Source organism: Saccostrea cucullata, unplaced genomic scaffold (genome assembly GCF_032062105.1).
Source record: "Saccostrea cucullata isolate Sc308-1 unplaced genomic scaffold, CSIRO_AGI_Scuc_v1 ctg6160, whole genome shotgun sequence".
Taxonomy (NCBI): Eukaryota; Metazoa; Mollusca; class Bivalvia; order Ostreida; family Ostreidae; genus Saccostrea; species Saccostrea cuccullata.
This window is the reverse complement of record NW_026928839.1, coordinates 9,940-35,847: the sequence shown is the minus strand read 5'-3', so window position 1 is coordinate 35,847 and position 25,908 is coordinate 9,940. Positions and strand designations below refer to the sequence as shown.

General features: G+C 35.2%; 1 protein-coding gene across 1 annotated transcript; it reads right to left on the bottom strand.

The window, feature by feature from the left end:
* Positions 1 to 2,143: 2,143 nt before the first annotated feature.
* On the bottom strand, positions 2,144 to 24,311 carry LOC134278889 (dysferlin-like; the record flags this gene model as incomplete). The annotated part of the gene is made up of 13 exons (XM_062761189.1): positions 24,174 to 24,311; positions 23,736 to 23,849; positions 23,029 to 23,128; positions 22,593 to 22,795; positions 14,712 to 14,818; positions 14,285 to 14,480; positions 13,220 to 13,372; positions 9,206 to 9,349; positions 8,890 to 8,976; positions 8,676 to 8,755; positions 5,558 to 5,672; positions 5,011 to 5,244; positions 2,144 to 2,311 (listed from the first exon to the last, which is right to left on the bottom strand). Coding segments are annotated over exons 3-13 (1,581 nt in total), but the record flags the coding sequence as incomplete, so codon positions are not given.
* Positions 24,312 to 25,908: the final 1,597 nt, after the last annotated feature.

Sequence of the window (25,908 nt, the reverse complement as noted above, 5' to 3'; positions counted from 1 at the left end):
GGCAGTTTTTGTTACATTGATTTTTTTTCAGTGGAATATTGCACTTTAAGTTCAGTTAAGTTCTCATGATCTTTCAGTGTAAATTAAAATGCAAACAAGTTTAAACAACATGCTGAAAATAATGATTTAGTCCAGACAATAGAATAAGGATAGCTGGATAACATTATACAGAACTCCTACCTTTCTCTTTTTCTGTAAAATTCCCAGTTTCAATGTGATTTTATTTTAATAATACACTCAGTTGATACTGAGGAGTTGGATTTCCCCCATAGTCAGCTACCAATCAAAGTCTTGAGTAAAACTTCACCCAAGGGGAAATTAGATCACACTAGAACCATATTTTCCCCTTTCTTTTTCAGAGTAGGATTTTTTCAATACTGATATTTGGCTAGTCAACTGATTTTTAAAAAAGAAATAGAGTGTTTTCAATGAAGAATTGTTCTAATTTCGAATGAAATTTTAGTATGAAAAAACAAGAGGCACAGCTATTGCAAACAAAGGATTGTTCCCTCAACCCCAGCAATGTTATAATAACGTTTCGTCAAAGGTCAACATGTCTAAAGAAATTTTTTACAATTGCTTCAAAACTTTGTGTGGTATGAAGTCAAAACGATTACAGTTTTTAAATATATCACTGATTAATAGATAATAAGTATTACTTGTTAACAAATATTTTTAAAAAGATATTTTGTGAAAAATTCTATCAGAAAATTTGGATATTTATAGGAAAATGCACCTGCTTAATTCTGTTCTTTTTGTGAACACCAAAATTGTAGAAATAATATATGTTTATCATTGAAGGGCAAGTTGGACGTGAATGGTCTCTGAAAGCCTGTTATTGAAAGCATGACATGTATAAAGACAAGACCCCTATAGAATCCGCCATTTGCAGTGTACTTCCACTTTCAAGACTTAACATGTGGAAGAAATAAACAGGGAAAACAACTTTCAAGAGGCTATCCAAGTCCAACTTGCCCTTCATTGATAAACATATTTTGTTTCTGCAATGACCTTTTTCACTAAAAGCACAGAATTAATTAGGTGTTTTTTTTTTTTGGAAAATATATGCATTTTTAAGAAGAATTTTTCTCAATTACTATTATTCCAAGTATTGTTTTTTATCAAATGATACTTTCTATCTGTTAATCGATAACAAATTTATCAATTGTACAAGTTTTATCTTTATACCTTACATAGTTTTTGGGCTATTGTAAAAAAAAATGGACATGTTGACCTTTAACGAAACCATAGATTTAAAAGATAAGAGCTATTTTCTAATCCAGTTTTTCTCCTACAAAATATCCTTGACTTGGGTCCATGAAATATCAACCATTATGATATTTGAACCCCTTTTGATCAAAGTTTGGCTGATAATGATTCATTTTTTTTTTTTTGAGAAATGAAACAATGAAAAAAATAAAGAACCTAAAAAAGACCTGAACTGAGCCTCATCTACAGGGGAGGTAATAGAATTTTGCAGTTTTTTTTCCTGTAGATTGAACACAATGACTGTCCAATGGAAAAAGTCAATACATCAAGTTATAACATGCTGAAACAATCATTCCATCGACAGAAACATGCCAGACTAACAAAAAACAGAACTCCTACCTTCTTCTTTTTCTGTAAAATTCCCAAAGTTAATGCGATATATTATTTAAATAACAAATTTAGCTGGTATATAAATGGTAAATATTATCATCTGAGAATGCATGTGTTATTAAATATAAAAATATCGTAAAAAGAATAAGTATTTTCATGCATTGCCAAGCTATTTCTATGAAGCGATCAGCTGCTTTGAAGGTATTTTTTTTTAATTTACTAGGAGAGTTCTCTCTAATAAATTTGGGTTAGTAACCATCGTACACTGTCCATATTTATACTATTTTGACTCATCATACATTTGGTTTCATGTACATAAGATCTCTTAGGGGTACAAAAAAAATTAACTTTACAAAGATCTAATATACTCCATACATTATTAACAATGGGAATATTTTTGGAATCTGTTTTCTTGTGCATTTTTTTTTATTCATTCTTAAAATAGAACATTACTGTCTGTTAATAACAATTAAAATTGATGATACATTTTTTAAGGAAAATATTCACAACACTTCAATCACTGGGACAGCTGTATGTATTTTACCTCAAAATTCATAGCAAATAAGCAGCTGGCCCCCTTCTTCTCGCAGACCATCTTCCTATGCCAGAGTCGTCGCCGAACCATGTCCATGGTGTGTTCAGTGTGGTGGAACTTAGAATTAAACAAGGGAGCGTACTCCCAGCCTTCTGCGGCTTCCTCCATCTTCTTCTCCTAAAAAAATCAGTCAGAGGTTAAAAATTGGTCATTTAACTGACTTGCTTAATTAAAGGTATCTTTTCCCTACTGAGATATAACTGTAAGGCTTAATGAAACCATTACAAACAGTGGAATAGTTAATTTATAACTAGCAGGACTGTTACAATTCTAAAACTCGTACCATCGTCCATTAGGTCTGATTTCAGAATAATTGCTTATCCATCAACTTCTCTCATTATTTTTTCTTTACCTTGTTAAAAGATTGTCATTTACTGTTATATCATTTTATACACTTTGTCCTTTTTTTCTTTTAAAATGGATTTTCAAAAGATTATATTTCATCATACATTCTGATTCATGAAATGTACAACTTAAAATATCCACAAACAAAATTTTCTTGAAAAATACTTTTTTTCATAGCAAGGAAATTGATTCATGCTTGAAGACAAAAAAAAAATATTTAAATTTATGAAATTAATCAAAGAACATCAATTATTCAGTGACATTCAGAATTACTGCATGCTAACTAGCTTATCAGGAAGACAACGGCAATCGAAGGATTAGAATAGAGTCAGGTTTTAATCTACCTTAAAATAGATTTCTTTAAACAAATATTGGAGATCCTACTTTTTGTAAAATACAAACAAGATGCCCATTGGCCACATCGCTCACCTGAGAAGCTTTGACCTTTCTGTTCTTTACCAGATTTCCCCCCTTGTTATGCATAATGCATCCCCACCCTACCCCACTGATCATAATTTAGACATTTTGAAATCTACACTACCCCCATGATCCTTCCATGGGCACAAATGTTTCAGCTTTTCTGGCCCAGTGGTTCTTGAGAAGAAGATTTTCAAAGATTTTTCCTATATATTTCTTTGTAAAACTTTGATACCCCATTGTGGCCCCGCCCTTCCCCCGGGGGTCATTATTTGAACAATTTCGAATCTACATTAATCCGGGATGCTTCCACATAAGTTTCAGCTTTTCTGGCCCAGTGGTTCTTGAGAGGAAGATTTTCAAAGATTTTTCCTATATATTTCTGTATAAAACTTTGATACCCCATTGTAGCCCCGCCCTTCCCCCGGGGGTCATGATTCCAACCATCTAGAATTTACACTACCCCAGAATGCTTCCACATAAGGTTCACTTTTTCTGGCGCAGCGGTTCTTGAGAAAAAGATTTTCAAATATTTTTCCTATATATTTCTATATAAAACTTTGATTCCCCATTGTGGCCCCGCCCTTCCCCCGGGGGTCATGATTTGAACAATTTAGAATCGACACTACCCCAGGATGTTTCCACATAAGTTTCAGTTTATCTGGCCCAGTGGTTCTTGAGAAGAAGATTTTCAAAGATTTTTCCTATATATTTCTATATAAAACTTTGATTCCCCATTGTGGCCCCGCCCTTCCCCCGGGGGTCATGATTTGAACATTTAGAATTTACACTACCCCAGGATGCTTTCACATAAGTTTCAGCTCTACTGACCCAGTGGTTCTTGAGAAGAAGATTTTTTAATGACCCAACCCTATTTTACTCTTTTCTTGATTATCTCCCCTTGCGAGGGGATATGTCCCTTCATTTTAAAAATTTAAATTTCCTTTTACCCAAGGATGCTTTGTACCAAGTTTGGTCAAAATTGGCCCAGTGGTTCTTGAGAAGAAGTCGAAAATGTGAAAAGTTTACAAGACGGACAGACAGACGGACGGACAGACAGACGGACGGACGGACGACGGACAAAATGTGATCAGAAAAGCTCACTTGAGCCTTCGGCTAAGGTGAGCTAAAAATGGTAACAGAATGACAGATTGTCACAAATATATTTTTTGTTAACAAAATACTGTAAATTGTTTTAATTCCGCGGAGTTAAAATTTCACGATATCTCAAATAGTTCCAATTGCGATGGTTTTAATTTCACGCAGGAAGAAATTAATTCAAATTTCGTATAAGCATTTAAACGTACTTAAAAACTAATGAAGGCATTCACGGTGGGTTTTATTTCGCGGAAAAATATTAAATCGCGAACATAGCGAAAATAAAACCATCGTGATTATTTGACAATCTTCAGTATCTTACAAATATTTAAATGCAACACTGCATGTATAAAACTTTATTCATAGAAATACTAACATTTAAAGACATTCGCTAAAACTTACTGAGTGCAGGGATATTTGCAATGAACAATCAAACAGTCATTACATCAAACTAGCAAGAGTGTTAATAAAAAAAAATCAAAATCATGCTGTAAAGAATATACCAGTCTGTGCTGAAATAAATGAGTATAGAAAATATCAACTGGTTCTTACAGAAATTGATTGAATCTTATAAACCTCTACTAACAAGCTTAAAGTGAGGAACAAATATATGTGTGAATCCAGTACAACTACCAAGTTCTTGTTTCTACATGTACGTAAAATTAGCTTGAAATATTAAACATTGCTCAGATAATAAGATTTTTCCTGGTCTTCTTATAGATAAACTAATTTAGCACAATTCTCAAATTGAAATATATCCTCATTGGTTAAGAAATTAATAACATCAGGAACTTAAAATTGTTGTTGACAATAATGACACAACTTAAGCCCCAACTCTTTGCCCTACCAGATTAATGAAAGTCCAAGGTTTGCTGAGAAATGTACCTACTAGTATTCATAATAAGAGTTATGTTTTTCTATGACTTGTGAATGACCTCAATTCGCTATGTGGCTACCTTGTGTTTCTTTTGTTTGGCCTCCTCCACCAGTTTTCTGGTCCTCACCCACCGCCGCCGGCGACAGAGATGGTATTGCTTCTCCACTGGACCGTATCCCCCCTTGGTGGCCTCTACACGGTACTCCCATCCGTCTTCGTCCACCGCGCGGGACAGGTCAATCTGCCACACATCCTCCCAGACCCACCCCGGGGTTAATAACACCGAGTCCTTAGGGGGCATCTCATCACCTTTCTACAACAATCAACACTTATTGTTTATAGACAATTGTATCACAGTGGGAAAATCAAAACATTTTATCTTTGATAATTTCCTTGTGAATTCAGAAAAACGAGTACAGGAAAACCTTTTTTCACTCAATGGCATATTCATTGAAAACTATCTTATCCAAAATCCTTGCATTTCATTTCACTGAGAATTTCAAATCTTATTTTCATTTCCATTTTACTCTTTCTTTGTTCGGAGTCTTTACACTGTGTAACCTGTCTATCCCGACTGAATTGTGAGATATAAACAACTTGATGGAGATACTTAGTTAAAAACTGACCACATCAGTCCACGGCATGGCAGCTGGTTCCCAACTTGTAGCTGGTAGCCGAGACTGCATCTCGTAACATTCCTCCATGTAAGTCTTGTGACCCGCGTCCTTGTCAAACAGCATACTGAAATTAAAAAAAAATGTCCTTCTTATATCAACCATACACTGTCGTGTTAAATATTAACAGAGCTCTCTACTTAATTATCTGTGCGTATATAACACATCTGTGGCCACTACTCACCTGAGCTCTGAACTGATGTACCAATCCCCCTCCCAACTACACTATATGTATATACATGTAACACACCTGTGGACTCTCACCTGAGCTCTGAACTGATGTACCAATCCCCCTCGAGCTCCCACTACACCATATGTATATAACACCTGTGGACACTCAACTGAACTCAAAACTGATATACCAATCCCCTCCCACTACACTATATGTATATAACACACCTGTGGACACTCATCTGAGCTTTGAACTGATGTACCAATCCCCTCCCAATACACTATATGTATATCACACACCTGTAGACACTCACCTGAACTCAAAACTGACATACCAATCCCCCTCCCACTACACTATATGTATATAACACACCTGTGGACACTCACCTAAGCTCAGGACTGATGTACCAATCCCCCTCCAACTACACTATATGTATATGTTACAGAAACTATGTGAAATCAGGAATTTCATGTATTTCCTAAAACATTCAGTAAATGCATGTATTTACTGGCTGTTTTAGGAAATACATGTAATTACTGAATAGCTAGGAAATTCGTGTATTTACCGAAAATTTTAGCCAATTTTACACGATTTACTGAACAAAGCAGGGTGAATAATGTATGCATATCTTTTAAAATCTTCAGTAAACATACAAATGCTAAAATTCTTTTTTTTAAAGCAGCATTTGATAAACATAGTTCTACAAAGCTGACGTTTTGCATTAATTTTGAATTCCTTTATTTTACTTCTTATGTAAAAGAAGTTTCTAATATTCACATTTCAAAAATATTTTTAAAGAAGCTATGAATTTAGATCATTCAGCATCAGAATAATGAATTTAAAAAAGTCTTTAAATACTTTTATTATAACATTTATAAAAATGTACGAATTGTAAATGTGATATATGGGGTACTTCTGTTTATTCGAGTCTCACATCTTCAAAATTATGGTAAAATAGATATGTTTTGCAATTTTTAGTTAATTCAAACTAATTTTTTTTTTAATTTAAACTATTAAAATTGTTAGGGTGGAAAATTCCTCAAATTAAATTTTAATTTTAATTCCTGACTTTAATTTCGTTATATTATGTGTATTTTACAAGGGGAGGGGTGGGTGGTTTGTTGCATTTTTGAGTAGACAGCATAATTTTTTTTTAATTTGTAAAAAGATGCTTCAGGGTTTTAAATTTACTGTCAAAAACTCTAGCATTGTATGAATATATAATAAAATAAGAAATGCCAGTAAGCAATTTTACTTTTTTAAAAAAAATATAAAAAAAATAGTTGAAATAATTGTTAGTTAAAGTATGATGTGATTTAGAAAACACATTCCAGTAAAAAGAAAAGCAGAGTATAATTACCGGTATATTTTAAGTTAAAGCCATACATGGTGTATGTACAATGAAAATTATTAGACTAAAATCATAAGAACTTATTAATTGTATCATTACTTTTTATAAAGATAGACCTTTTCCGTAAATTACTAAATCTAAGTCAATTGCGTTATAAAGATATCACAATTTAATTTGGATTCTCGGAAATTTCTCCGACTCGGAAGAAAATACAAAAGATTTAAATAACACATTACAGAGAAGATAAAATCGTATTATTAGATGAAACGAGGTGTTCTCCGTGTTCAGAATTGTATGAAAAGCTTTAATCTAAATGTATTAACTTTATTTCTTTACTTAATTTTGTATTTTTCAAAAATATATTTTTTTGATCAGTTACGCCATATATGGTTTAATATTTACAAAAATACATTTTCAAAATTTAAGCATAAATAAAAATTTATTTCAAATATTATTTATTCACATATGGTATGCTCACTGATATGAACATTGATTATACTGTGCATCTATTCATATTTTATGATTCAAATTTTAAATTATCCCACAAAAACGCAGTCAGTAAATATGTGTAAAAAGTATTGAAAAGTTCAGTAAATACGTGTATTTCCTTACTGAAATGAAATACGTGTATTCCCTCAGCAGAATAGGTATTTCATGTATTTCCTAAAATTCAGGAAATACGTGAAATTTCTGGTTACACATATTTACTGTAACATATAAAACACATTTTTGCCACTCACCTGAGCTCTTGACTGATGTACCAATCCCCCTCCCACTACACTATATGCATATAACACAAATGTTGACACTTACCTGAGCTCCGGACTGACGTTCCAATCCCCCTCCAGCTACGCTATATGTCTATAACACATCTGTAGATCCTTACCTGAGGCAGGACAGACGTACATGTACCAATCCCCCTCCCACTACACTTTATGTATATAACACACCTGTGGACACTTACCTGAGCTCAGGACTGACGTACCAATCCCCTTCCCACTACACTATATGTATATCACACACCTGTGGACACTTACCCAAGGTAAGGACTAGGGAAAAACCCCTCTCCCACTACACTATATGTATATTACACACCTATGGACACTTACCTGAGCTCTGGACTGACGTATCAATCCCCCTCCCAATACACTTTATGTATATAACACACCTATAGACACTTACCTGAGCTCTGGACTGACGTATCAATCCCCCTCCCACTACACTATATGTATATAAGACACCTGTGGACACTTACTTGAGCTCAGGACTAACGTACCAATCCCCTTCCCACTACACTTTATGTATATAACACACCTGTGGACACTCACCTGAGCTCTGGACTGACAAACCAGTCTCCCTCCCACTACACTATATGTATATAACACACCTGTGGACACTCACCTGAGCTCAGGACTGACGTACCAATCCCCTTCCCACTACACTTTATGTATATAACACACCTGTGGACACTCACCTGAGCCTTGGACTGACATACCAATCTCCCTCCCACTACACTATATGTATATAAGACACCTGTGGACACTTACCTGAGCTCAGGACTGACATACCAATCCCCCTCCCACTTCCACCCCTGGGGAGGACAGAACATCTCTCGGGGGAGCTTACACTGAAATATATCGATAAAACAATTATATACCTTAATTAACAGGTTTTTATTGATTATAAGAAAAAAACCGCATAACTGATAATATATTGGACATGAATGAATACAATTGACATTAATCATCTTTTAAGAGTTACCTTTCCCTGACTGTCTGACCAGTTTGGTCGTCCAAGAGGTCCTTTCTTTGTCCATCCCACCTCTGGCGAGTTACACTCATTCTCATACTGTTAATTAAACCACAAGAATCATATTCATATACAGACTTGCTCAGAAGCATCCAAAGAGATAAAGAACAAAGGCCAAACATATCTGACAAGACAATTGAAAACCGAAACTCTTTAGTTAAAAGACTTCTTTATCCTGTAATATGTTCTTTAAATATTATTTCTGCAAACTATTCCTAGCCTTGATCCATGTTTTAAACTTGAATTAGATGTCAGTATAAACACTTACAGTTTCAGCAAAGACGGCCTGTTTCCCTTCTGTCTGCATGTGATGCCAGGCGTCGTCCTCGTTAGCAAGACCCAGCCAGATCTTCACATGCACCATCGCCGGAACCTCACTTATCTTCTCCTTCTCTGCCTTCACGCCGGGATACTGAAAGTAGTAATGAGAGTAGGTAATAAATAACATAGTGACACAAAAAAAATCACCGAAATACTCTGTACGTATGAGCTTATATCTATGTCACAAGAAAAAAAGAAGTTACATCTGGAGAGTTTAACTTCTGTGAGATTGTAAAATGTGGACTAAATGGTTGCTAATAACACTTAACGTTTGATGAATCATGTTTTTAATATTACTTGAGCTAGAAAATTCACTGATACACATAATCAACCCTACTAATGTGTTCGGAACCTTTTATTTTTCGGTGTTCTGCAAATTATAAATCCCGATGAGTTAAGAGTAGCTCTGGAAGTGGCTCTGTCGAGAGTTAGCTAGACTTCAGCAAGATAGATTAATTTATGCACGGAAATGTGGCTAGGAAGTGACTAGAACGTGGGGACATGGAAAGCAAAAAAGTTATGTTGCGTTTCAATTTTCACCACCCTAGAATGATCTGATACTGATAATGTCTGTAGAAATGTACTTTAATCAATCTATCTCTCTTACATTCATTCAAACTTAAATAGGTATATTCTCTATAATACAATTTTCTGCAGTCATGAGATTGAAATTTTTTTTGGACAAATATTTTTGCATGGGAACTGGGACTATATTTTTTGGCGTCAGATTAGCAAATGAGGCACCAGCATGATTTTAACTGACAAATCAGATGAATGAGTATTGCATTATGGGTTACTACGAATACTACAGGAATTTTACGCTAGAAAAAAGGAAAATCTTTTGGTAAATGAAAAGCAGTTTTATAAATATTATTTTTTTTAGATGAGGCGAAGCAAGAGAAGATTTCAATAAACGGTGGAAGTCTAGGTTTCAGAAAGTCATACTGCAAAAGCGATTTGCGTCTGTAATAATTCCTTTGTTGTACTATCGGTGAATACAATCGTCAGGTGGATTCCCTGCCCAAACACGTGATCACGAACGAGTTTTGTCCATTTAAATCCATAAGAGATGCTGCTCGTTTTCCTTACCCTTGAAGCGCTGGTGTTCTGAACTAGACACAAACTACATTTATTAAACATTTTTTCCAGTAAACAACAAATAAAACACTCCTGTAACATTTTCAATAAGTTTCTTATATTTATATTTTGTTTTTAAGAATTTTTTTTTAATTTTGTATTCCATTGACATGATCATAGATTGACCTGAACCAGGTGTACTTGCTATTCAACGAATGGTCAGTTGTTCGTGGTAAGATCCTCTGTGTGTATTCATAACAATAGCCATGTAAGGCAAACAAAGGTTTGTCAGTGTAGATGATAATACATATTTTATTACCAGCGAATCGGTCATTAGTGAGCTTTTTTCTCGCCGAAAAGTGTAAGATATATTGTTATTTTAACACCCCCTCCTTTAGCAACCCCTTTTCTGTTGAAAATCCTGAAAGTCTTTCAGAAAGGTCTGGAAACATTTACTAAACGACACGTTTTCAAAAGAAACAAGCTATAGCAAAATCCTGTATGCTGCCAATTTTATTTATAAAACCGGTTCTACCCTATAACTTTTGAATAGATCAACCTAAACCACGTGTCTTGAATTTAAATCACAATACCATTAGTGGGGGTGATAATATTCCTGTTTTTCAAATCTTATTTTGATACGTACATTTTTGGGAGTTGAACTATGATCAATCTCCCATGGTCATCACGCATTTAACATGCGCAGTAATTTGTGTTTATTATATAGAACCGACAGCGAGGCTACTGTGTCGACCGATTTACTCCGATGATATTCAACAGAAAAGATGCATAAACATCCGCCAAAAATAGTTCATGTCATTTTCTCCTTAAATCTAATTTTCATAATGTAAGTAAATGTAGTGATAAAGTAATCTTATTTTGATTATTACATTTCGTCCAAAGTAAAACTAAACTATAAAGGACCTCAAAAGTTTTTCGTAATGGAACTAATTTTTAGTGTAGCGTCATACGCTGAAAGAGATACGAACGACAACTCTACATACTGACGGCAAGCGTTGAATCTAGTCTTTCCGACGCCCGACGGTACCAGATTTTTAGTATTGCTTTTTTACCGGTGCACAGAATTTATTCAAACTTTTCATGAACATTTTCTTGGTTTAAAGGAATTCATTTATGCATAACAACTTTAGGAAACATGCGTATTTATTACTAGAACAGCAAAATTACCTGCCAAAAGCGGTAAATCTAGTACTCTGTTGTAATTTTAAAACCAAAAACGGACATCGATGTTTTCGTAAAATCGCGATTAAAAAAATTAAGTGGGTTTTTTTTGTATTAATAAAAGGAAAACTTCATTTACACACCAGATAATTTGTACGCACACAAACTCTCACATATACCATTGTTTTTATGTTTGGTCATTAAATATTTGTTTTTAACTTTGTATTGCATTATTTTTCTTCACAATATTAAAAAAGATTAAGTTCTGAAGTATTCCATGTATAATGTTCGTGTAATATAAATACATTTATATTCAAAGAGAAGTTATATATCATAAATCTGTTAGCTCTTAAAAGGATGCTGTGTTAAAATCCACATTTTATTTACACTGATATTATTCCAGGCTGCGAAACTTAAATTTTCATAAGACAATGGTAAAGGTGCCAAGGAGAAATATATTACAAATTTGAAGACTGTGAGCAGTGAATTATAAAAATGATCCACCGCCTCTAATATGAATATAATGGCAGTGTCCATGTTTTGAAATGGGAAACCCAAAATATGTGTAGGATGAAAATTAAAGTAATAGAAGGTGTACAACGGCAATATGCAATAAAGATTCCATGAAAATTTCGTTCAGTGGTGTAAGAGTTATTGCAGATAAGAAATGGGTATAATAAAGTGATGATAACAAACAGATGGACGAAAATCTCGATTAATAAATGCCCTCTCGCTTTTCAAGCAGGGGTTATAAAAAAAGGGACTAATGTAGGTAGGCAAGCATTATGGCCCATGCATTTTGTTTTTGCTATTTAATGTCTCTGAATCTTGCAACAAGATTGTTGCAACTCAAAATATCTGAAACAGTTGTATGTATTTGAAATAATGATATTGTTCACTCACTTAACCTCCCGATCAAAGATTTTATTTTACACCATGTTAAACTCCCATGACGCAAATAAGTTAAGTAGAGTCTTTTCTATGCAAATGAGCTAATGAAAATGCATAATGTGTGTAATGTTACCAAAGAAAATGTTAGAGCTTATTTATATATACATAGTTAGTATACACAACCTTGTAAAGCAACTGCACATTATGACGTCATTGATATTTCCTATTCAAGGTAATAAACATATCAACAAAATAACACTGGCGCAAGGGCATTTCCTATATAATTTTTAATAAATAAAGTAAAATATTATGAAAAATGCTGAAGAATGAAAAAAAATAACTGCACAAATCGTAGGCCTTTTCTCAATTGATAAAACTTTTAGGAAACTTACACCGGACAGTGATTTTTTTTACCCTCTTTCAACTTCAAACTTTTAAACAATACATTAACAATTGCACTGTCGACATTTGTGCAGTAATATCATAAATACTTGTAATAGTCTGCGTCTAATAATACTTTGTTTCTGAAGAACAAATTTGAGTATGCCCTTGCGCTGAAGCTATTTTGTTGATGTTCATTGAAAACTTGTGTGGTACAAGACTATGACGTCAAAATATGACGTCATAATGTGCACTACCTGGTTAGGGCATGTCATGAGTACCAAGTCTGTATAATGAACGTTTAGATTTTTCTGTGCAATGATTGTAGCCCTTATGCGTTTTAATTGGTCAATTGCAAAGAAATTTCTATACGTTGCCTTAACTTACTTGCGGAGTTCTTTCAGTACTTTGATTTTGGTAGGGTACTTACTTTGAGCTGGATGGTCTGCAGTCGTCCACACTGTTTGCCGATATACTCGGGATTAGCTGACCACAAGACTTCGTGAGCAGGGATTCTGTAGTAAGCTAATCTCTTGTTTCCACTGATCATCCACACAACCACATCCGGCATACTGTTCTGAGGCTGTAAATATAAACGACAATCGAAGATTAAAAATAAAATCTAGCGATTATTAAAATTATCTTGAACGATCTTACATAAGGCATACTGTTCTGAGGCTGTAAATAGAAACGACAATTGAGGGGTAAAAATCAAATCAAGCGATCAAAAAGTAAAACATCAAATTTCTGAGCATTTGTAGGTAGTTTTACATTACTGCCCTCACCTCTTTGGCAAAATCGCTATGTATTTGTAGCTACAGCAAAACTCGGTTATAACGAAGTCACAAGGACCTATGAAATTACTTCCCTATGTCCGTAATTCGTTATAACCGTATAAGAAATTCATTAAACTTATATAGCTGGGGATCCTATATGACTTCACTATTTCCATAAATTCGCAATACTGTGGTTTCATCAATTTTCGTTGGCATCAATTTTCGTGGATTTTATAAAACATACTTTTTCGAGGATACGTAATTTTGTGGATAAAAGCACTGCCTATACAAATGAATGTCATATTTCGTAATTCAATGAACATTTGAATTCGTGGATCTGCTCAACAACGAAATCCACGAATATTGGTGCTCAACGAATATTGATGAAACCACAGTATCCGTGTTCGTATTAAACTAGTTTTGCTGTAGTTATACATTATTGCCCTCACCTCTATGGCCAAATGTCTGTGTTCTTGTAGCTAGTTATACATTATTGCCCTCACCTCTTTAACCATATTTCGGAGTATTTATAGCTTGCTTTACATTATTGCCCTAACCTCTTTGGCCATATTTCGGAGTAATTGTAGCTAGTTTTACATCATTGCCCTCACCTCTTTGGCCATATTTCGAAGTAATTGTAGCTAGTTTTATATTATTGCCATCACGTCTTTGGCCATATTTCGGAGTAATTGTAGGTAGTTTTACGTTATCGCCCTCACCTCTCTGGCCATGTTTCGGAGTATTTGTAGGAAGTTCTCCACCTCTGCTACGGCTTCGTGGACATCTGTAGCGGACTGTTTCAGCTTGTCCACACTGTTTCCTATGTTCTCTAGCTCAAACTGTCGGTATTCTCGGGTGAGCCTGTCCAACTCATTACTGATATGTTTACCGGGCTTCGGCTCAGGTAGAGGTTTCCTTAATATAGAAATAATTTGTAAATCTTGAGCAATCTCTTAATAGTTTAAAAGCAATGTTAAACATGTTTTCAGTTACATACCTTCATTTTCAAAAGTTTAAGCAAACAATATTTATTTCTACTTTCTCATCAGAAACAGACATTAAAGATGGTTGATCTAGTAAATATTCAGGTCAGCCAATGGTGACCTTTATATTTATTTATCATTTTTATAGGATTAAACCACTCACTTGCAGTCCTGTTCCAGTTGGTCGAGCAGCGAGATCAGAAGATGTGCCAACTCTGGCGTGGGGAGCTTGGCTTTGATCCCAATCTTCACCTGCTCTATGTTTGCCTCCTACAAAGATAGGAAAATTGCACGTCAAATGTCAAATCATATGAAAATTCCACACCATGATCTCAAACCTTATTATTTAGCTTCTACTATAATTTTAGCCTTATCTCTTACCAGAGTGTCTTTAATTTTGAGTCTTACCAGAGTGTCTAGAATTTTGAGTCCTAACCAGAGTGTCTATAGTTAGAGTCTAACCAGAGTGTCTATATTTTTAGCCCTTCTCTAGTGTCTATAATTTTGAGTCCTACCAGAGTGTCTATAATTTTGAGCCCTTACAAGAGTGTTTATAATTTTGAGTCCTTCTAAAGTGTCTATAATTTAAAGTCTTACCAGAGTGTCTATAACTTTGAGTCTTACGAGAGTGTCTATTATTTTGAGTCTCACCAGAGTGTCTATAATATTTGAGCAATTACTAGAGTGTTTTCAATTTTGAGTCTTACCAAAGTGTCTGTAATTTTGAGTCTTAACAGTGTCTATAAATTGAGTCTTACCAGAGTATCTATAGCTTTGAATCCTACCAGATTGTCTATAATTTTTAGCTCTTACCTGAGTGTCTATAATGTTGACCCCTAAATAAGATCTCTCCAATTTTTAGTCTTACCTGAGTGTTTATAATTTTGAGTCCTACCAGAGTGTTTATAATTTTGAGTCCTAAGCAGAGTGCACGTGTCTATAATTTAAATCTAAGCAGAATGTCTATAATTTTTAGCCCTACTCAAGTGTCTATAATTTTGAGCCCTTACCAGAGTGTCTATAATTTTAAGCCTTACCAGCTTGTCTATAATTTGATTCTTACCAGAAAGTTTATAATATTGAGTCTTACCACATTGTTTATAATTTTGAGTCTCACCAGAGTGTCTATTCTTTTGAGCAATTACGAGAGTGTCTATACTTTTGAATCCTACCAGAGTGTCTATACTTTTGAATCCTACCAGAGTGTCTATAATTTTGAGTCTTACCAGAGTTTCTATTATTTTGAGCCCTTTCCAGAAGGTCTATAATTTTAAGCCTTACCAGAGTGTCCATAATTTTGAGTCCCACCAGATTGGCTATACATTTGAATCTCACCAGAGTGTCTATAATTTTGTGTCTTACCATAGTATCTATAATTTTGTGTCTTACCATAGTATCTATAATTTTAAGTCTTACCAGAGTGTCTATAATTATATGTCTAACCATAGTGTCTATAGTTTTGAGTCCTACAAGATTTTCAAAAATTTTGAGTCTTACCAGAGTGTCTATAATTGTGAGCCCTCACCAAAGTGTATATTTATGATAATGTTTTAGCCCTACCAGAGTGTTTATAATTTTGAGTCCTACCAGAGTGTCTATAATTTTGAGTCTTACCATAGTTACTACAATTTTAAGACTAACCAGAATGTCTGTAATTTTGAGTCCAACCAGTGTCTATTATTTTGAGCCCTTACCAGAATGTCTATAAATTTAAGTCTTAGCAAAGTGTTTATAATTTGATTCTTACTAGAGAGTCTATAACTTTGAGTCTCACCAGAGTGTGTTTATTTTTTAGTATTACCAGAGTGTATATAAGTTTGAGCCCTTATCAGAGTGTCTATAATTTTATGTCTTAAGGTAGGATTCTTCTCATATTTCTAATATTTAAAAATTAATGAAATTTTCACAGAATCAAGAGGATAATATCAGTAAGTGATAGTATAAGGGAAATTAAATTTGACCGTTTTATATTAGGGACAAGGTCAGGTAAATGACATTATCTTTTTCTTTGACATTAAGGATGAAACGGAAAGCTGTTTCCTATATGTTTATTATAGCGAAAGTTATCGCCCTTGTTATTATTAATTACCTATTATATACATCGAAAATAAATACTAAATAAGTGTTGAATTCCATTTCGAGTTATCAGTTATAATTATTGTATTTTACTTTAGTTGGGATACTAAAAGTTTGTTGATTGGAAGCTTGATTAGTATTTTAATTAGTTTGTAAATAAATAATCACTATGTATTATAGATGGTACTTGAGATATATAGGATTTTTACTGGCGAGGATTGCGAGGTCGGTTCTAGAGGTAAAACTTGACAAACCTGTGTGTGTACATATAAGTGTGCGGACTTCCCTGCTTATATTGTACTGTTTTAAGTAGTAAGTGTGTGGTCATCCCTGCTTATTACTTGACAGGGTGTGTGGTCATCCCTGCTCTGTGATTGGCATCTTAAAGTAGCAAGTGTGCTGACATCCCTGCTTGTTGCTGCGCAAGATCAGGTATGTGGACATCCCTGCCTGCGTCTTGTGGTAGAGCATTGGTGTGCGGACATCCCTGCCAGTGTCTCTAGACTAGAACCGTGTTAGTGTCAAGTGTGTGGTCATCCCTGCTTGTCACTGCGCAAGGGCAAGTGTGCGGTCATCCCTGCTTGTCTCTTGTGGAAGTGCGCTGGTGTGTGGACTTCCCTGCTAGTGTCACTTGTTCGCTACCAGTAAAGACCTTATATAACGCAGTACCAAGCGATTAAGACTGCGCATTGTACATATTTGCAGCATCTCAAGGCTATCCGTTTTTATCACGGGTACGAGCCTGCGGGGGTTCACAGGAAGTGACTTCCCTTGCACGTTACATAAAATTTGGTGGCAGCGGTGGGATACCTTGAGATAGCTGCGCGATGGAAGACGTAGACAAAGAATTATCTCTGATAGAAGAGAAGCTCGCGGAGCTGAAGGAGGAAAGTATCAGGAATAGAAGCTTCAAGTCGTCGACTCCAGTGACCCCACGTATTAAAGACAAAGTAAGAGACTCGGGTGTTGGTGAATCTTGCATCTCCGGAGAATTGCGGCAGACAGATGAAAAGTCATTAACGCATGAGTATGATGGTGCGCTAGCCCAGCACACACCTTTCCCTGAAGAAAAGCCTACAGGACAATCTCTCAGGGACATGTTTACAGAAGCCGGAGCAAGACCTCGCAATTACAGTTTTCCCGAGTCTCCTCCAAAATTCGATAGAGAAGCGGCGCAAATCGACAAACATTGGCGTAGATTTCGTTCTGAAGAACTTCACAGAGACGATCAAGACGATTCTATTCTCCCTGGAATAACGAGAAGAAGATCGAGAGTTAGATTTGCAAGTCCTCATAGCGGAGACGACGACCTAGCAGAGTTTCCAGCGCAAAGACAAATGATAAAGCCAGCAACGTATGATGGCAGTGGTCCCTGGATGGATTATCATGCGCATTTTGATGCATGTGCAGAAATCAGTGGATGGAAATATCCTCAGAAAGGATCGTATTTAGCAGTTTCTCTTCGGGGAAGTGCACAAGGAGTGTTAGGTAACATGCCAAAGGGGACAAAGCCCGATTATCAGACACTTGTAAAAGCCCTTGAAGACAGATTTGCACCCCCAAGTCAAACGGAGCTATACAGGGTGCAGATGCGTGAGCGGCGCCAAAGAGCTGGAGAATCTCTTCCGGAGTTAGGACAGGCCATTCGCAGACTTGCCAACTTAGCTTTCCCCACTGCATCAGAGGAGATTCGGTAAACGCTCTCAAAAGACCAATTTCTGGACGCATTGGTCGACTCGGAAATGCGCATCCGCATAAAGCAGGCGCGTCCTAAACATCTTAATGAAGCTATGCAATTGGCTGTCGAATTAGAAGCTTACAACAGAGCTGAGAAAAAGAACTATGCGCGCCCAACTACTGTTGAATCCGCTGAAGGAAGAACTGTATCAATGCTTGAGGAATTAAGCGCAAAGTTTGAATCTATGCAGAAAGAACTCAGAGAAATGAAAACAGAGCGCAATGAAAGTTTACAGCAATCCCGACCATGGAAAGCAAACCAAACATCGGGGACACAGAAAAGGTGTTTCTTTTGCCGTAAGCCGGGACATTTACGCAAGGATTGTAGAGCTTTTCAGGCACAAAGGAAAGCTAAACCTCCATTTACGTCCTTTACTAGAGACCGCCCAGAACGTGATGGTGCAAAAGCAAAAGACGCCAAGCCTTCCAGCAGAAGTGTCAAAACCGGTGAGAAAGCTTCCATAGGGGCAAGTCCAGTCGGAATGGACGCTGGCCTGTTTCTTGAAATGGACGTCTGTGGCGTAACGGCGAAGCTATTGGTAGACACAGGTGCGACAGTCAGTCTAATATCTACCGAACTGATGAGTAGGATTCCAGGAGAGGACCGACCTAGGCTTGACTCATTCAGTCGTGATATACTGGATGCTGGTGGCAACTGTATTCAGATAAGCGGTAAGGGAACCTTTCCAACTCAGATAAGGGGATTCTCTTGCAAAATGGATGCTGTCGTTGCAGACCTGAGCAATGATGGAATTATGGGCCTTGATTTTCTGGAAGAAAATGGATGCACAATTGATGTGTCAAAGAAGAAAATGGGCATCAAGGGAAAACAATACAGTCTGATAAAAGAAGGAAGTTATGGGTGCTATCGCATCGTAGCACAGCTGAATACTGTGACACTTCCTACAAATGAAGAGGTTATCATAAAGGGGAGAGTGTGTGCGCTGGAGGGAAAAAGCATTTCGATGATTCACGGTTTGGTGGAACCAAATGAAAAGTTTGTGTCGACAGGTACTCTTGTAGGAAAGACCTTTGTCAAAGAAAATACAGTTGTACCTATTCGAATGCTGAACATAGGACCAGAAAGTCGAACCATTTACAATGGCACTCGCACAGCGGAAATGTCATCCGTCTGCGCAGTACAGGCTGAGAAGAAGACAAAGAATTACTCTGCGTTGCCTGAACAACTTTCAGATCTATTGAAGCGCAGTAGCACCGATCTAACAGAGGGCCAGATAAGTAAAGTGAGAGAATTTTTGCAACAGCACTCTCATGCATTTGCACTCAGTAGCTTTGAGTTAGGTACGACAAACGTAGTTGAGCATGGGATAGATGCTCACCCGATAAAATAACCTTTGCGACGTGTCCCTTTCCATGCTGCCGAAGAAATAGACAAGCATGTTAATGATATGCTGGAAAATGGAGTTATAGAGCGCTCTCCTCTATCCCCCGGGCAGCTGGTGTTGTCTTACTTCGAAAGAGGAATGGCAGTACTCGCTTCCGTGTGACTACCGAAAACTGAGAAAGACGAAGACGCAGCTAATACAGAGGAGGTGCTTGTGGCGGAAGAAGAAAATCAAGGGAATGAGATTCAAAGACTTACTGAAGATGAAGTTGAAATTAAGCGCACGCGCCATCCTCCCCGCTGGCATGAAGATTACGTTTTGTAAACAGTGTTATAAGAAGCACCTAGGGCCAGCAAGCGAACCTGATTGGTTCTATTTACCATTAGGTTAAACAAAATTTTGCATTTTGTTTTGCGTAATGGTAAATGTGAGGGGTTGCATTGTAATTGCTATTCTGTTGGGTAAAATATTTCTATATGTTTTATTTTGCAGAATGGGGAATACAATGATTGTTTCTGTAAATATTGTAAATTTTTTAAATGCAGTATATGTTTTTCTTATTCGAGGACGCATAAAGCTGGGGTGGGGGTGATGAAACGGAAAGCTGTTTCCTATATGTTTATTATAGCGAAAGTTATCGCCCTTGTTATTATTAATTACTTATTATATACATCGAAAATAAATACTTAATAAGTGTTGAATTCCATTTCGAGTTATCAGTTATAATCATTGTATTTTACTTTAGTTGGGTTACTAAAGGTTTGTCAATTGGAAGCTTGATTAGTATTTTAATTAGTTTGTAAATAAATAATCACTATGTATTATAGATGGTGTTAGGATATATAGGATTTTTACTGGCGAGGATTGCGAAGGTCGGTTCTAGAGGTAAAACTTGATAAACCTGTGTGTGTACATATAAGTGTGCGGACTTCCCTGCTTATATTGTACTGTTTTAAGTAGTAAGTGTGTGGTCATCCCTGCTTATTACTTGACAGAGTATGTGGTCATCCCTGCTCTGTGATTGGCATCTTAAAGTAGCAAGTGTGCGGACATCCCTGCTTGTTGCTGCGCAAGATCAGGTGTGTGGACATCCCTGCCTGCGTCTTGTGGTAGAGCATTGGTGTGCGGACATCCCTGCCAGTGTCTCTAGACTAGAACCGTGTTAGTGTCAAGTGTGTGGTCATCCCTGCTTGTCACTGCGCAAGGGCAAGTGTGCGGTCATCCCTGCTTGTCTCTTGTGGAAGTGCGCTGGTGTGTGGACTTCCCTGCCAGTGTCACTTGTTCGCTACCAGTAAAGACCTTATATAACGCAGTACCAAGCGATTAAGACTGCGCATTGTACATATTTGCAGCATCTCAAGGCTATCCATTTTTATCACGGGTACGAGCCTGCGGGGGTTCACAGGAAGTGACCTCGCTTGCACGTTACAAGAATAATAAAAAAATAACTTGGCAATCATGTGATATCTACTTCTATTTCAAAAGTTTAATGATTGTTCTTTTTGCATAAAAACATATTACTATATCGGGTCTATACCATGATATTACCAAATTTACATAAATAATTAAACTTAACTGGATATTGGTTAATCCGAATTTCCTCTGTTTTTCTTTATTTTTTAGGATATATTAGTTATTTTCATATGCTTCCTATATTTAACTCTTTCTTATTTTCACATATAATTAAGTAGTCTTATAAATGTATAAAATGATACAAAAACAAAAAGTTTTGCTCGTTTACTAAGAGAGAAAAAAAATACTTTTTATGGATTTTTGGCTCAAATCTGCACTTTGATAGGAAGCGTTTAAATGCTAACAAAGTTCTAGTTTATTTGAAAAATCATATTTATTTGATATATTTTTAAAGTTTAGTCCCTCATTATTAATTTAACTTACATTTGAAAATTTCTCCAAGTCTTCGATTGTGTAAAAATTATAACTAAATTCAATGTTCTATTATAATTTTGAAAGACAGAAAAGAAGATATTTTCATACGCCACCATTCCGCCAAAAATATAGTCCCTATTGGTTTTCAAACACAGTTTACCATTTCTATTTAAAGTTGTACAATTGTGATGAGGAAAAAAAAATATAGTCTTTTATATTCCTTACACCTCAATATATAAGACATGTAAGAAAATATACTTTGAATGTTTCATCTCGTCAGAAACCAGAGAAGAATCCTACCTTAACAGAGTGTCTATAAATTAACTTTATAATTTTGAGTCCTACCAGAGTTTCTATAATTTAAGTCTTAACAGAGTGTCTATAATTGTGAGCCATTACCAGAGTGTCAATAATTTTAAGTCTTACGAGAGTGTCTTAAATTTTTGAGTAATTACCAGAGTGTCTATAATTTTTATCATTACCAGAGTGACTATTATTTTGAGTCTTACCAGAGTGTCTATAACTTCGAGTCTTACGAGAGTGTCTATATCTCTGAGTCTTACCAGAGTGTCTATAATTTTGAGAAATTACCAGAGTATTCATAATTTTAAGTCTTACTATGGTGTTTACAATTTTGAGTCCTTAATTGAGTGTCTATATTTTAAGCCCTACCAGAATGTGTACAAGTTTGAGCCTTTTCAGAATGTATATTAAGCAATAACCAGAGTGTCTATAATTTTGAGTCTTAGCAGTATGTCTATAATTTTTTTAACCCTTAGCAGTGTGTCTATAATTTAAGTTTTACCAGAGTGTCAATGCTTTTGAGCCCTTACTTGAGTTTCAATAATTTTGACCCTAACAGAAGTGTCTATAATTTTGAGTTCATACCAGAGTATGTATGTGCTTGATTCCTACCAGAGTGTCTATAATTTTGAGCATTAACAGAGTGTCTATATTTTTTGAGTCCTTACCAGAGTTTTTTTGATTTTGAGTCTTACCAGAGTGTCTATAATTCTGAGCATTAGGTTGAGCCCCTCCAGCCTGAAGCTGATATCCTCCCAGGATGATTCCACGACAATACACGGTTTGGTCCCAGCCCAAGGCAGGAAGTAGTAATGACAGCCGTCAAACACCGCGTTTGTCGGCTGAGTTGTGGAAGCACACTGAGCTGTGTTTTCATCCACTTTGTTTCCATAGTTACCTGAGTAAATTGAGTGAAAATTTAATTTTCCAATCATTTCTTAGTAAATGTTTTTAAAAATCTCAATAATAAATTAGTTATCCAAAATAAGTAAAAACATAACCATTATCAGTTTAAGCAACAAGGCAATTCAGTTCTATGATAATCATGTCTATTGTAAAATATAAAGGTCATAAATGCAATGTATACACATAACATTTTACATAAATACTCAAAATGTGAACACTACTCACCAATGCTGATTTCAAACTCCACAGGAGCATCAATAGCACTGACCATGGTAGCATTGAGGAAGGCAGCATGGAGTTTATAGCTCCTACGCCGCATGAATTTCTGGAAGAGAAGCATGAGTTATAAATTATCTTCCATTAAAGCTAATAGTTAATTCCAGTTCATTACACACTGTATGACAATCAAGGCTGTCTAGATACACAGAAAACTAGTATTTCATTTTCAAGTACTGTAAAATCACATATTTTCGTGGGGTCAAATTTTCGTGATTTGAGAAAAATATCTGTTCGTGGGGATTTGATTTCGTGGATGAAGAATTAATGAGTACTTATGTTTGTAACATTTTACATTTCGTGGAGGACGTGAATTTTTGGGTCTCGTTATACTTCGAAAACAATAGAAATAAAACCCCCACGAAAATTTGTGATTTCACAGTAGGGATTTAGTCTATTTAACTCAAATGTAAACTCATAAAAAGAAACAAAAGATAGAATCAATGACCTTAAATAGCATGGGTAAGTCAAAAGTGAGATGGAAGTTATCTACAGTAACTAATCTTTTTGTCTATGAATTTTTACATTAAAAATGTATTCCTTAGATACCTCAGTCTTTTGAGAGTCTTATCAGGTTCAAGATAAGAAGGATTGACTGTATATTGCTTTAAGGTATTCTATGACACGTAAATTTCCTGGTATTCTACTAATCTTACCTGGACCCTAAGGAGGTCATCATTGTTAATATCTTCCACGGGTATCTCAGGTAGCTCTCCCAGGAGAGTCTGAATCTCAACTAACGCTCTCCCTCTGTAAGCCACACCTTCTCCCTGTCAATCAAGTCAATCAGCCAATCAAAATCAACTACAATCCCAACTAATCAAATCAATAAGCCAATCAAAATCAACTACAATCCATGTCAATCAAATCAATCAGCAAATCAAAATCAACTACAATCATTAATATATTATAGTTTTCACAGGATCTGTCTCAACAAATACAACATAGAAGAGAATGCTTTGTACCCTTTGAAACAATCAAAATTCATGTAGAACTGCACATTTATTTTTGTGATACTTATTGAGTATCCCCTTTTCAATACATTTCAGTCAAGCTATGATTTTACAATTCATAATGAATTAATTAGTTATTACCTTTCCCAGATTAAGATCATCATATTCATCAGGTAAATCAGAATATTCATGGGGGGATCCATAAAAATTCACAAAGCTGGGGCCAAAGGTGGGTAGAAAGCCTAAAATTACATCAAAAGCATGAATGAATCATCCAAGATCACTGCGTAATATGAAAATATCATTAATTATGAATTTCAACTTTATATTTTCATAAAAGAGTGGATTTAAATTAAATTTATAACTAGAAATGATCATTTCTAAACTATGTCTTTTATTTCATTTTTTTTTAAATTACAGTTTAAGTGCTAAATTTAAAGATTTCAAAGCAATGTCAAAATTATATGAAATAAACACGACATGAATTAATATCTGAATGATAAATGTATTAAGTTCCCAAACAACAAAACCTAAATACATAAACATTTGCATTCGCCACCAAATAAAAGTTATAGTTATAAGCAGCATCACATGCAGACAATAGCAAGGCATCACAGGCAACTTGTCCATGATCTAGAACACAGGGAGGTGTTTTATATGAGATAATGGCAAACATAGGGAGCAGTTGTTATTTTAGGTTGGATATAAAGATAAAGATCACAAATCTGTCAAACATTTAGTTACCAAAAATACCAAGTATAAGCCTGTTTGAATTCAATCATTCTATTTTTACAAATCACAAAAAACATCCCCTGAAATCCACACACATTGCTATGTTATACATGTAAGTATTGCTTATATGTCAATATTACAGAAAGCAATAATGGGAATAATAGTTTTACTATCGAATTGGGCTGAAAGAGTACAATAAAGTTATTATTAGTCTAGTTAAACTACAAGATTCTGAATACATGTACATGGTAAAATGAATGTGTAGGAATACAAAAAAAAATATTTAAAAAAAATGAATGTTATATTATGATACAATATGACCCCATTCAAACATAATAATTTGATTATTCACAAATTAGGCATTACTGCTGAATTTTCATTTTACAAAAATAACATAATTTTCCCCCTAAATAAACAGCATTTTTTAACATTAAAAATTTACAGAAACTACATACTTTTTTCTCAAAGTTCTGGAGTATCTCAGTAACCGACAAAAACATGTGCACATGCACCTCTAATTAGGAAAAAATCAAAAATGTGCACACCTCTACTCAGGGTGAAATACCTGATGGGTGTACACCTCTAATAAGGGTGAAATGACTAAAATGTAATTAAAAACAAAAATTTATTTCAATCAGAAAAATTCCAGTAAATAAACAATTGCCATCTTCGGGACCGTAACGGCCAAGGAAAGGAGAGAACAGAAACTTCTAATTAAAAATAGAAATGGTGATTAAAATTTCATAAAAATATCAGACCCTTGAAGGCAAAAATAAATTTTAAGTAAAGATATTAGTCAACATTTACATATTATACTATCAAATCAATATTATATAAAATAAAATGATAATAAATGTGTATCTAAGAGATATTCATTTTGTTAAATTGAAAAAAAAACATAAATGAATAAGATAGAAAGTGCAGGAGAGAATTAAGATATCAGATTTGATGAGTAGGATTGAAGGATATAAATAAAAGAAACAAAAGGACTAAGGGTCTCAATGATCACCTGAGTTTCATAATTGGGAGGGGGGGGGCTATTTCATGTTAACTGGTATGTCTATACAATCATTTATTCTCCCTTACTGTATAGGAGTTATGGCTTCATTGGAAAATCACCGGTCATGGTAGCCTAATGGTAGAA